The following is a 13382-nucleotide window of genomic DNA, read 5'->3' on the forward strand; positions in this document are numbered from 1 at the left end:
CTAATGTCCTTTAGGGAAGGAAATCTGCCGTCCTTACGTGGTCTGGCCTACATGTGACTCCAGACCCACAGCAATGTGGTTGACTCTTACATGCCCTTTGAAATGGCCCAGCAAGCCACTCAGTTGTATCTAACCGCTACGAAGTCCAAATGGACTGCAGCGGCTCAAGGGCAATTAGGGATGGGCAATAAATGCTGGCCTAGCCAGCGGCGCCCAAAATCCCATGAATTAATAAAAAAAAAGATCTCAGAAGAGTTTTACTATTATAAGATCAGGATGTATTGGTAAACCACCTATACATTTTAGGGAAACTTAAATGATGGATGGAGGTCTAATTTTTATGTAAGTAGTGTTCACAGCAATCCTGTTATGTTAAGTGACTTATTCTTATTGTATAATGTTCTCCTTAAGGAAAAAGGGGGATGTTGTGATATCGCTTTAAAGGAATATGTAAATAGTGAGTGTGCATCAGCACCGCAGGAATTTATGTCAATATGGAGGCGCCCTCTCTTTCCCCTTGCAATCTCAGCAGCGGCTACCTCTATCGGTGACATTGCCGAGGCTGCAGAGCTGCCGGCGTTCTGTCTGGGCCAGCATTGCGGAGAGGCAGCCTACTTTCTTTAATTGGATGGCGGGCCTGGGGGCGGCTCTTAATTGGCTGTCACTGCTGGGAAGATTTCCGCTGTAGCGCCGCTGCCTGCCTGTGTGGGCTCAGGACCGACCTCGTGCCGAGAAAATCCCAGCCATTCCTATTTATCTAAACACAATTACTTCATTTATTCTTTGACTTCGGTAAAAGCAACTTAAAATGTATATTTGATACTCATACTGGGAAAGGTTTTTGGTGTTTGAATGGAATTTTAACAGGGGCCACTTTACGGAGTGCCCCCACCTCAAAATAATTCCACAATAAGGTGGGTGTCACCCTTGAAACAATGCAATGATGTGGTGCAAACAAATGTAAAATAAGATGTTTACACTTCAAGGAGATGGGGTAATAACAGTTACCAATGCTAGGAGCTTAAGCTCTCAACACAGACCAATTTGAGGATGTATGAAGGTTTAATGTTAATCCCCATTTTTACATGTGTAGCAGACAGATCACAGGCTCATTAAGATTTGTTCATCTCTGTAATTAGCACAGCTGCTAGAAAGAATACATTTTATAATTAGCTTTAAATCTACAATTTTGTTTGTGACAAATGCGGATTTCTAAATCTGTGTCTGAAGCTGCTAGACAAAACCTTGACATATTTCAAAATGTTCAATATGTTTCATACACACTGCAGTGACACATTTTTTCAGCACGTGCTGTCTCTCATTATCCTTGACATGGTAAATTAGTCCTTGTACAGTGGAAGTCATTGAAGTACGTGTCTCCTGACAGAGCTAAAAATAGGCTTGTGGAATGTTTACTGAAGGTAAGGATGTTTTGCCCCTCTGTGAATATTTAAAACCTAGCTGTGAAGGCTTGTCAGCGCGTAACTGTCACAAACCTTCCTATCAGTCAGTTCAAAACTGAAAGCTGATAAAATGAATACGCATTGAGAATACGTCAGCTTTCCCATTTTTCATTTCCTCGATGATTTGGTGCGGACATTTCCTATTTCTGATTCCTAATTTATTTTTTGGTTGATGTAGTGTTATGAGGATTTGTAATATTCATTTGTTTTCACCTCTGTAGACAGGAATTCCAATGAATCTTCCGAAGAGTTAAAAGCCATGCTTCCTAGTGACATAGGGCTGAATTTTCCCAGTCTCTTGGAGATGGATTTGGAGGCGGGACTGGAGCAAAATTAGAGATCTTGCTGGAGGCAGGGTCTGATCGGCAGTGGGGGTAGCTAATTAGGCTCAATTAAAAATTGGTGATGCCGCCAGGATCTTCCCAACAATGGATGAACCCCTCGCTGAGGTCGAAGCCCAGCAGGTACCTGGAGGTGGCCTCCCACTGGCAGGCTGGAGGTGCCAGCAAGTCCTCCTTTAATTCCCCCCAGCTCGGAGGTGTGGATGCCAGAGGGTCACAGCTGCAGTTATAGGCCATCCTATAGAGGGGTTCTCCCTCCCAAATGACAGCTGTGGCCACACTTATTTATTTACTCTTTTATAATTCTTCAGAGGGCACTTCCATCTTGAGGCACCTTTGCATTCTCCTACTTACATCAGCAGTGCCCACCTCTCTGAGTGGGGCTGCCAGCCCGACATCGCTATGGGCCCTCTGATTGGACCTGCCATTGCCCTGGTCTGCCCATGGTCCTTAATTGGATGGGACCCCCAGAGACATTTCCTTAATTGCCCGCCTCCGGGAAGATCATGACCGGCATCCCACTCCGGCCACTTCTGGGTTCCTGACCCGGAACTGAGCCCAATGTCGGGGTCCTGAAGATCTTGGCAAAACCAAGCCAAATAATTAGGCATGAGAAATCCTCTCTGCTCACCTTTAACAGAATCCCATTGGGTACATTTGAGCACATTTAAAAACCTTACGTGGATCTACTGAGAAAGTTGTTTTTTAGATCCATAAATGCATAACTTAATTTAAAAAGATTCTTGTGTATTGTAGTTTCAGCTTATATTATGTAAACGTTTCAGAGGACAATATTGTGCCCTCTTCAATTCAAATAGAAATGCTTTCTTCCAAAATCACTGTTGGCCAAAAATGTTACAACATTGTGCATTTGTACTGAAAGGTCTGATTAAATTGATAGCCATCTTGCGATTTGCATTCCTGTTATTATAGTGACAAAACTGAATCCATATTTAACATAAAAATCAGAAAGACAAGAAGTTGTAACACAATTCTAAACATCTACAGCTCCAATCCTTTATTTATGATAACAAATGACTATGCTAAGAAAAAGGAATAGAATTCAAATTGGTTCAACATTACCTCTTCGCTTTAGTACTATATACCTCATTTATCAAAATTAAGACCACAATGCTATTTTGACAGTTTTATCAATGATTTCCCTTACTTTTAAATATTTATATATCTAAACCCCCTAGAAATCCTTTCTCATTTTCTCTAATAAAGTTACTATTTAATATGCCTGTCCTCTCCTTATTTTACTCCCAAATTATATCAGCTCAAATTTATCGACAGAAAATTTCATTGACATCTATCTGCCCAATCTAATAACTTGTTCATTTCCTTAAGTCACTTACTTACATTCCTCTTCACAATCAATCATGGACTTATGGTCCAGATCATTTACCTATATTAACAGCAATAGTCCTAATATGGACCCGAGGGGTACATCACTGTTCATATCCCTCCAGTCCAAAAAATATCCATTAATCATAACTCTCTGTTTGCTGCCTTTCAACCTATGCATGCTGCTGCACTCTTTTAATACTATGGCCTTATTTTCATCTCGACTCCTTTTCTAGTGTGAATGGGGCAGTGACGAGATGAAAATAGCCCATTTCCCGCCCAAGACCCATCTGCTGTGATTTTCGAGGGGGCATCAATTTAGGCAGCCAATGCTCCTGCCAGAAACAGCTGTAACCTCAATACTATATGCAAATAGGGGTCTTTTAGGAACCTGATGCCTTTTTGGTCATCATTGACATGCCACTTACTCAGAGGTAAACCACCACCCACACCGCCCCCAAATCCCTCCCTTTCCCAACTATACACAGGTAATGCAGGGCGAGAGCTGGCCAGAACAAACGTCAGTTAAAGGGATTACGAGAAGCAGGTCTCGGTAATATTATTAATTAATGCGTTAGGATGTTTGAGGCCCTCAGTATAACCTTATTTTATTCTGTCCTTAGCTTCTTCAAAGTTTCAGTCCCTTTATGAACGCCCTCTGTCACACATCACCCCCATCCACCCGATCTGCCCAGCCCATCCCTTTAAAAGCATTGATGCGTCCGTGTTCTGTTGTTGTTAAACCAAATTTCCCGTCTTCCTGAATAAGTGAGCTGCCTATCAGTGCTTGAACAGCACAGAGTCAGATAGATCTCTTATTCTGCACCTTTCTTTTTATTCTTTCATGGGATGTGGGTGTCACAAATGCCTGCCAGTGACACCCACATCCGTTGCCCATCCCTAATTGCCTTGAACTGAATGCTTGCTAGGCCATTTCAGAGGGCTGTTAAGGGTCAACCACATTGCTGTGGGTCTGGACTCACATGTAGGCCAGACCAGGTAAGGACAGCAGATTTTCTTTCCTCAAGAACATTAGTGAACGAGATGGGTTTTTACGACAATTGACAATAGTTTCATGGCACCATTGCTGAGACTATCTTTCAATTCCAAGTTTTAATTAATGAATTGAATTTAAATTCCCCCAGCTGCCATGGTGGGATTTGAACCAGTGTCCCCAGGACATTAGCCTGGGCCTCTGGATTACTAGTCCAGTGACATTACCAGTACGCTCTTGTCTGATGGGTTATGATGTCCTTTGAGGTTTGATGTTCCTCCAAGATTTATTTCTTACAAAAAGATTTCTCTTCATTCGATATGTAACTCATTCTTTGCTACGTGATATAGCATGTAATGATATCACCAGTCTACTTACCAGAAAGTAGCATGGGGTCCTTGTCTGCAGACTTGCGGACATGATCAGATTCTCCAGTTAAAGAACTTTCATCAATTTTAAGGTCATTTCCCTGAATTAAAATTCCATCCGCAGGGAGCAGATCACCTGATAATTAAATACATAATAAAGGGATCAGGAACATTCTGCCAAGAAATTTATTATGCATCCCTATTGCAGACAATTATGGAACAATTAGTCTCGGTCATTACAAAAGCTTTAAAAGTAAAATGAACCACAGGGTTAAACAATAGATTAACAGAGCTTTGATCTCTGGAATGTGGGTCTGCATCCAGCCCAGAAAATTGGGATTAAGGTTTTCTTTTCTGCAGGCTGTCAAGTCTTACTTAAAATAATTTGGAAACATTCACAATTCTTTCAGTGCAATAGGACAAATCCCAATATCTAACACAAATTAGAATTGACAAGGCCACTTGCATGGCTGTTGTAGGAAATTGAGCTATTCATACTGGTGCAGTAAACAATGATCTTTGAAATCTGGGATTACATTTTTCTGTTGGGACAGGGTACAAGGACCTTCACTCTATGCCTTGCTAATAAGGGAATGCTCAATTCTATTACAGGACGTCAAAAATTGAAAAATGTTCTATTCCATACTACTGATGGTTCTCAGTATGATGTGCACAGAATCTTGCAAAAACGTCGTGCATGACAGACAATTTAAAAATAAACAGAAAAACTGGAAACTGTTAATCAAAAATAGCTAACTAGCCAGATACCAAGGGCATTAATGAAATCATACAAAACAACTCTATCCCATTTATGAGAATAATTGTCTTAAATTTGAACAAAAATAGATGTTGTGATAATTCAGCATACTTGAGCTTCAAAAGCAGTGTTACAGAATGCAAGGGCAAGGATTCACACATTGAGTGTCTGAGCTCTTCTTTCCATCTGCGACAGCAGAGCTGTCAACAACAGGAAAATATTAGGAGTGATGTTTATTACCAAGAAGAATAACAAGAATGCAAACCCATTTAAACCAGGAGATATATTTTCAGAGTGACATGCACAAAACCAATTGTGAAAAATTGAATAAATATTTGACAGGGAGAGGGAGACAACTGGAGACCAATTCAACCAAGGGGACACTTGTGCACCTCCTTTCAGACAATTATAGTGAAGTGAAGTCCACCAGCAGGTTGCCTGCCAATCCTCTCAGCTTAAAAGCAGGGAGACCTAAAGAAACAAAACGGTTTAAATATAAGGTTGCTATACAAATCTCTCTAGATGTGATCAACATTCTCCTCAGAAACCATCAGAAATACCATCAGAAATAATTACAAACTGCACTGGCTGCTGGCTATCTGACCAAAGAGGATAGGAGTCTTCTTGCGATGGTGGATCAGGATCAAAAAGGCAGGTCAATTCTCTGCCCTCTTGTAGGCAGCAGAGTGCATGTCACAGTGGGGCCTGAAAAGGGAAACCGGAAAAGGGAGGGCTGGGGTGCTGGGGTAGTGTATAAAAAAGGGAACAATTCAAAAATGCAAGGTATTTTTGTCTCTAGCCAAGCCATTCAAATAAAGAAAGCAGCTATGTGAATTCCTTTTGGTGTGCACACAGTTAGGAGGAACAGATACTTCCTCTGATTACAATCAATTGAATCTATTGTTCAGACTTACCATATTTCACTTGTGCAATATCGCCAGTAACAATTTCTGATACTGGGATCTGGATGACTTGGCCTCCTCTGACAACAGCAAACTTCTGTTCTTGTTCAATACGACTTTGCAAACCTCGAAATTGTTTCTCTTTGCTCCAGTCATTAAAAGCAGTTACAAAAACCACACAGATAACGGAGAGTAAGATAGCAGCTCCTTCAATCCACCCTGCTTCGGCTTCTCCCTCATCTTCCACGCCACCTGCAGCACTACCACACACTGTGGAGACAGCAAATACAGAATTAATGCAACTGTAAGTTATGGTAAAGGATGAGCCTAACAACCCACTGTCTGTTCGATATTAATGACTTCAAAAGCAAATGATCAACTTTAACCCTATCTGCTCAGTCGATACTTACCTTCTCGAAACTTGACTCTTCGTTGCCATTTTGGAATTTAACCTGCAATGTTTTTATTTTAATAGAGTAGTACATTTTTATTCAAAATGCTATGAAATATTATAAGCACTTGATAGAATAGATCTCTTGGGGTTATTATTTGTAGACCATTTTTAAATGAGCATAAAATTGAAATGGTTGATTCTCAAGTGAGCGCATGAACATACTACTCTATTAGCATCAGATGGTAAGCAGATCATTGTCAATATGCCAGACCCTGCTGTGTGAAATGAGGATTAATGCTCCCGAGGCAACTTTATTTAAATTGGGGAGCAATGGTAATTGGCAGCAATCAATTTTCCACATTAAACTGCAGAACTGTGATGGAGCGGTTTTTGTATAAATTGGAAAATTTCAGTTAAGGCCAAGGCCTATGGGGCACCAAGACTCAAGAGAATGTAGCGGATGGTGAGCTAATACAGGAGTTAATGCTTCAATAGCACCAGATTTGACATTACTCATTTAAGAACTTGTCTAAGCATCCTGGGTAGAATTTTGGCTAGGTTGCATTGGTTTTTCTAGCTCAATTCATCCAGAATCGTCTGGACCCTAAGCGCAAATGGGCAGAAATTTCAAGCGCAAGTTACATCCAGTGCCAATCAAGTTTCAGTGATCTTCTGCACTGTTTAAAAACATTATGCTGGAAGCCTGCCTAACGCACAAAACTGGTCCAACCCCCGATCGAACTAATCAGCATGGTGAGTTTCCATTAATTGTGCCCATTTACAGCCCTTCGAAGAGGCTCTTAAAAGAATTGCGCACTTCACAGCTGGATTTGTGAATGTTTCATTTTTTATAATGGTTAAAGGGCCCACTAAGTGTTTGAGAAGGTAATTCCTGAAACACAGTATTCAGCCATTTTTTCTGTTCCCACTAACAAAATCAACTGCAGCAAGATCACACCCGCTCACCATTTTGATTGGTGGTTAGAAAGAGCATTTATCCCTTTTTCCAAGTAAAGAGGAAATACTGGCTCCAGTTAGCAAATAATCTAACCAATGCTGCAGCATTAGCAAAATCGACAAACCAGGGGATAGAATCAGAATGTGGGCGATAATGCAAGTTACTAAAGAATGAGTCAGTCTTTAGTAAATAATCATGTTCAGTACTTAAGCAATGAAATGCAACTGATCAGCCAATTGAATTTAACAGTACAAGGAAACTTCAGTGAACTGGCCTTTATTAAACAAATAAGCATGATCCATCCTTTGGAACAATAACAACATTCAGCTGACTTATTTCAACCTGAGCTATACAGACCAAATTGAGGCTGCCAGTAATCAGTGAGATTTGAATAGAAACTTTGTAGGTTCTGGGGCGGGGCATAAATTTTGTCTATTTGACTTGTCCATAGTATTGGATGAAAAAAGGGGAGATTGAGCATGTGACATTTTCTACAATAAAATCAAAACATATAAATATTCAGGAATCAAAAGAACAATTAGTTTAGGATGTTACCCCCCCCAAAAATTGAAATAATGGCAGCTGCAGTCTCTATGGCTCCATTTTAGTTTCTCTCATTGGAGTTGGTGTGTAAATATTTTCTCTCCGTTCAATGAACTGAGTGATATCCCTGATGTTTCTGATATTCATTAATAAGATGGATAAGAAAAATTTACTGAATATCTTACATTGCCATATTGTTCTCAGAAGACTCGGCAATGATTATCTGATAATCCTGCAACATTTTTACGATTCAATTATTTGCTTTGTCTTATCTGCCTTCAGTAACAAATGCTTCCTTTTCTGAAAAGAGGAATTCTTTTAAACATTATTTAAAGAAGTCAAGGAAACTCAAATGTTTAAAACAATGCAAATAAATTGATACACACAAGTGTAACTTACTGCAATAAGGAGTAATGTTTTCTTTTTTTAAAGTTTTCTCTCTCCTTTTTTATGCTGCACACTGAACAAAAGCAATAGGTATGCCACTGGTCAGACTTCAAGTGTTACTGAACACTGATAGTCATGCTTAATTAAAGTTTAACTGTTTGTGCATATGGTTGCGTACAATTTCAAGCTGGCACACTGAGGACTCGCCAAGTAGAGGCAGGTCTCAATCACAGAAAGGTGCATTGAGTTGGACTAGTCATGGGTTTGGAACGCTAGTTTTGAATGAAACCTCTAGGATTCTCCTGGAGTCTCTAGGAATTGAAGATTAATCTCCAGGACACTATTGTGAGCCAGCCAGGGGAAAATTCAGAGGCATTCAAGGACATTACAGATGAAGGGAGGTTGCAAGTGGAATGGTGGTTTCCAAGGGTGTTTTTTTATTGAGAAAGGGTTCATAATAGCCAGAGAAAGGGACAGCCCTGAATGAAATGTCAGCTGGCATGCAAGCCAGAAAGGCAAGTTCAGTGTTCAGCAGTTTAGTGGGAAGGGAGTCAAGAGAACAGGGAGAGGGTTTCATGGACAAAACGAGCTTAGAGAAGGCATGAGGAGAGATAGGAGAGGAAGAGAAAGACACAGCTTCAAGGCAAGGGCAGAGGGAACCGAGAGGGGAGGGATGGCAAGGGAAAGGGAACAGCAAAGGCAGCTGAACAGATGGGCTCAATCTTAAGAAAAGAAAGTGTGGCATCTATTAGCGCCTTTAACAACCTCAAGATGTCCCATCGCACTCTATAACCAATCAAGTCCATGTTCTTGGAGGTGAGGACAAATGAGGATAAGGGTTTAAGGAGATAGTTATTGGCAAAGAAAAAGATCTGGGGGTTATCGTAGCTCTCCAAGATGTTCCTGTAATATTGGAAAAGTTTTGGCATGAGAATGAGCCCTGAAAGCACTCAACCTGGCCCAGCCAGATCTAATTATGAATGGCTAAAGCTGTTGTATACCAGCCAACCTCAAGTCTGTACCCATTGGACTTGAGGAAGCAAAGATGGGACACCATACCATGGAGAATGATCAGGTAGGTAGAATCTAAAGGTCTTACTGGGGACGAGGATATCAAATATGGAGGTGAGGGAGAGGTTCAGCAAATTGGCAGCTGTGGCGGTATTGTGGCAAACAGAAGGCTAGGCAGTTGGGAGTAATGCTGGAGATCAAAGAGAACAGACATTTTTTGCTTCACTGCCAACTATCTCCTTAAACCCCTCTCCCTGGCCCCCTCATGTTCGATTTTAAACTATAATATTAGCACTGGTGGGACATCTGTGTTGGATGTCAGATGTCCCAACACAGATGTCCTCGACGCGGCCAACATCCCCAGCTTATACACACTACTGAGTCAGCGGCGCTTGAGATGGCTTGGCCATGTGAGCCGCATGAAAGATGGCAGGATCCCCAAAGACACATTGTACAGCAAGCTCGCCACTGGTATCAGACCCACTGGCCGTCCATGTCTCCGCTTTAAAGACGTCTGCAAACGCGACATGAAGTCCTGTGACATTGATCACAAGTCGTGGGAGTCAGTTGCCAGTGATCGCCAGAGCTGGCGGGCAGCCATAAAGGCAGGGCTAAAGTGTGGCGAGTCGAAGAGATTTAGCAGTTGGCAGGAAAAAAGACAGAAGCGCAAGGGGAGAGCCAACTGTGTAACAGCCCCGACAAACACATTTTTCTGCAGCACCTGTGGAAGAGTCTGTCACTCTAGAATTGGCCTTTATAGCCACTCCAGGCACTGCTCCACAAACCACTGACCACCTCCAGGTGCTTACCCATTGTCTCTCGAGACAAGGAGGCCAAAGAAGAAGGTGGGACATCCCTACTAAAAGGGGAGATGGTGGCGTAGTGGTAATGCCACTGGACTAGCAATCCAGAGGCTCAGGCTAATGCTCTGGGGACACAGGTTCAAATCTCACCATGGCAGCTGGTGGAATTTAAATTCAATTAATAAATAAATTCAATTAATTAATTTTAAAAATCTGGAATTGAAAGCTGGTCTCAGTAATGGTGCCATTAAACTATCATTGATTGTTGTAAAAACCCATTTGGTTCATTGATGTCCTTTAGGGAAGGAAATGTGCTGTCCTTACCTGGTCTGGCCTACATGTGACTCCAGACCCACAGCAAAGTGGTTGACTCTTAACTGCCCTCTGAAGTGGCCTCTGAAGTGGCCTAGCAAGCCATTCAGTTGTCAAAGGCAATTAGGGATGGGCAACATCCCTGTGGGCAGCGATGCCCACATCCCATGAAAGAATTTAAAAAATTCTTCTTAGAGCAATTTGTCAAATATTTAGTTAAATTAATCTGAGTTTTTGCCATGCATTTTAATGAAGCTAATTTCTTAGAATATATTTTAATGGTTTGTGGTACTAGGGGCAATCCCTGCTGCTTTTATTGCTGATGTTTTGCGAGTGCACTGGAATCCACAGCAGGGTGATAATTGAACATTGACTCCAGGTACCCCATTAGGCAACACTATTACACTATGAAAAATCAAGTTCTTTGCTTCAGCTAGCAAGTTAAAAATAGTCTCCCCACGGATACAGAAAGTAAAATGTAAAGTAATAATTCCTTGTTCTCAGCAAAAATTGATACTTTTACTTTTAGAATATACAACTTGAAAGTACAGTAAAAAAAAAACTGTAACCTGGGAGTTAAGTACAGCTACAAGAAATGCTGGAATCACTCAGCAGGTCTGGCAGCATCTGTGGAAAGAGAAGCAGAGTTAACGTTTCGGGTCAGTGACCCTTCTTCGGAGTTCCGAAGAAGGGTCACTGACCCGAAACGTTAACTCTGCTTCTCTTTCCACAGATGCTGCCAGACCTGCTGAGTGATTCCAGCATTTCTTGTTTTTGTTTCAGATTTCCAGCATCCGCAGTATTTTGCTTTTAGTTAAGTACAGCTACATGGTTAAAAGTAGCAACTCTTACAGTTTTGACTTTTATCTTAATTTTTGGTACCGCACACAGGAGCATTCTTTGTATGGAGCGTGTGACACCACTGTATAAGTCAATGAGTTGGAAGCAAGCGGGACCTATGGCAGGATTTACAACAGCGTATTTTACAAAGCAAACAATGTTTATTTGCACAGACTATTTAAAAAGAGTCTCTATGAGCTGCAGTAAACAGAACCCATGAGAAACTGCAGCAACTTCTCCCGACAAAACCACAGTGATTTCGCCAGCAAAATGTGGCGAGTGGCAGATCGTGCAAATCATGTGTGTAAAATTAATCCCAGCACCTACAGCAGTGTGGTCTCCAGGTTTGCTGATGGGGGAATTACCCAAATCATCTCCATTCTGGCTGGAAATGGTGGTGTCACTGTACACAGCTGTTGAAGCTTTCTTTTTAAGTGAATGAAGTCTTTTCGAAGCAACAATTGTACAATATATTACTGATCCCTGATAATGCCAATGATTTGGTAATCGCGGTGAGAAGGATGCTTCACAGGAATCAACTCTTACAAGTCATTGTACTGCTCCACTAGTGCGATGTGCGTTCTTTGTGCTCTCTAAATTGAACAGGCCATTCAATCACATTTAGACCATCGAGTTAATACTTGCTAAAATGTGAAACAAGTACTTGAGTGTCAATGTACCCAAACAAATGGAGATTTCTACACAGATAAAACCCATGTTGCCTAGACCTGTGTTGTATATACTTGCTTATAGCATTTACCTAATGCCTGTATTGTGAGAACACCATAACTAATCTGAAGGCATGTTGCAATCTCCTTTGATTGAGAAACCAAGGTAAAGGGCAGAAACTCTGGAGACCAAGGCTGAAAAGATTAGGTTAGGATTAGAGAAAAATAAATACATCAGGAAGTAGTGATTAGGTGATGGCAAGGTTTTTTTAAAACCTGAAAAGTATAAGAGGAAGGCAATTTTAAGGCAGGTATGGAATGTGACAATAATTGTCCCATGTATATATTATACATAACTAGCTGATCACCCTTCACATTACACAGGGTTGGGAGAGTCCAGACTGAGTCTAATCTTCAGGTGAAGCAAGGTTAAAGGGCAGAGGATAACTGCACCCTCTCCTCAACTGTCCCTGCCACCAGTGCCTGCTGCTGCTCATTCATATTGGGTGTCTCCTCTGGCTCATTATGCAGCCCATGTGGAGTGCCAATATCTGAGCTGGTGCTTGGTAGGAATGGAACGCATGATGGTGCAGCATAAGGAAGACTGTTCTCCTTTGTCGTGTGTTCTTCTGCATGTTCCAGGTGTTGAGAAGAACTGAGAGGAGAGTGAAAAAGGAGGAGTTAAATTGCACTGAGAGGCCATATATTAACAGCATACCATTAATTTGTGAAGCTCATTGAATATTTGCAGATGTAAATGAAGTAATATACAATTAAGAAGGGCTCAGTGCATGTAGGGCTTGTGCTTCAAGGTGGAGGAGCAAGAGGAAATGAGGACAGGAATGTGATGAATGTTCAGCCAAGTGCCTGGAATATGTTGTAACAAAGGAGTGCTGGAAGGCACAGGTGATTGAGCAAGACTTCTTGCTGGAATGTGTGGCAAGTTGTCCAGCAGGATTTGTATGAGGCCCAGGCGTTAAAATACCCAAGGCCCACCCATCCAAATCTGGCCTGGAGTTAAAATTGGGGCTATAAAGATTCTTCATTGCTTCCTTACTTATATATTTAATGTGTTTATAAACCAGGAATACAACAACATCATCAACTTGTATTTATATAGCACTTTTAACATAATAAAATGTCCCAAGGCACTTCACAGGAGCATTACCAAACAAAATTTGACACTGAGCCACATAAGGGGATATTAGGGCAGATGACCAAAAACTTGGTCAAAGGGCAGCACAGTGGCATAGGGCGGCACAGTGGCGCAGTGGTTAGCACTGCAGCCTCACAG

The 13382-nt window shown here is 41.4% G+C and overlaps 1 protein-coding gene across 3 annotated transcripts in view; it reads right to left on the bottom strand.

The window, feature by feature from the left end:
- atp2b2 (ATPase plasma membrane Ca2+ transporting 2) overlaps positions 1-13382 on the bottom strand; it is a 399824-nt gene that overhangs the window by 260516 nt on the left and 125926 nt on the right. For all 3 annotated transcript variants that reach the window (XM_068051872.1, XM_068051871.1, XM_068051874.1), the window contains exons 3-4: positions 6185-6442; positions 4524-4649 (exon numbers count right to left, since the gene is read on the bottom strand). In XM_068051872.1, coding sequence (XP_067907973.1) covers positions 4524-4649; positions 6185-6442 — 384 coding nt within the window. The remainder of the gene's footprint in view (positions 1-4523; positions 4650-6184; positions 6443-13382) is intronic.

Source organism: Heterodontus francisci, chromosome 19 (genome assembly GCF_036365525.1).
Source record: "Heterodontus francisci isolate sHetFra1 chromosome 19, sHetFra1.hap1, whole genome shotgun sequence".
Classification (NCBI taxonomy): Eukaryota; Metazoa; Chordata; class Chondrichthyes; order Heterodontiformes; family Heterodontidae; genus Heterodontus; species Heterodontus francisci.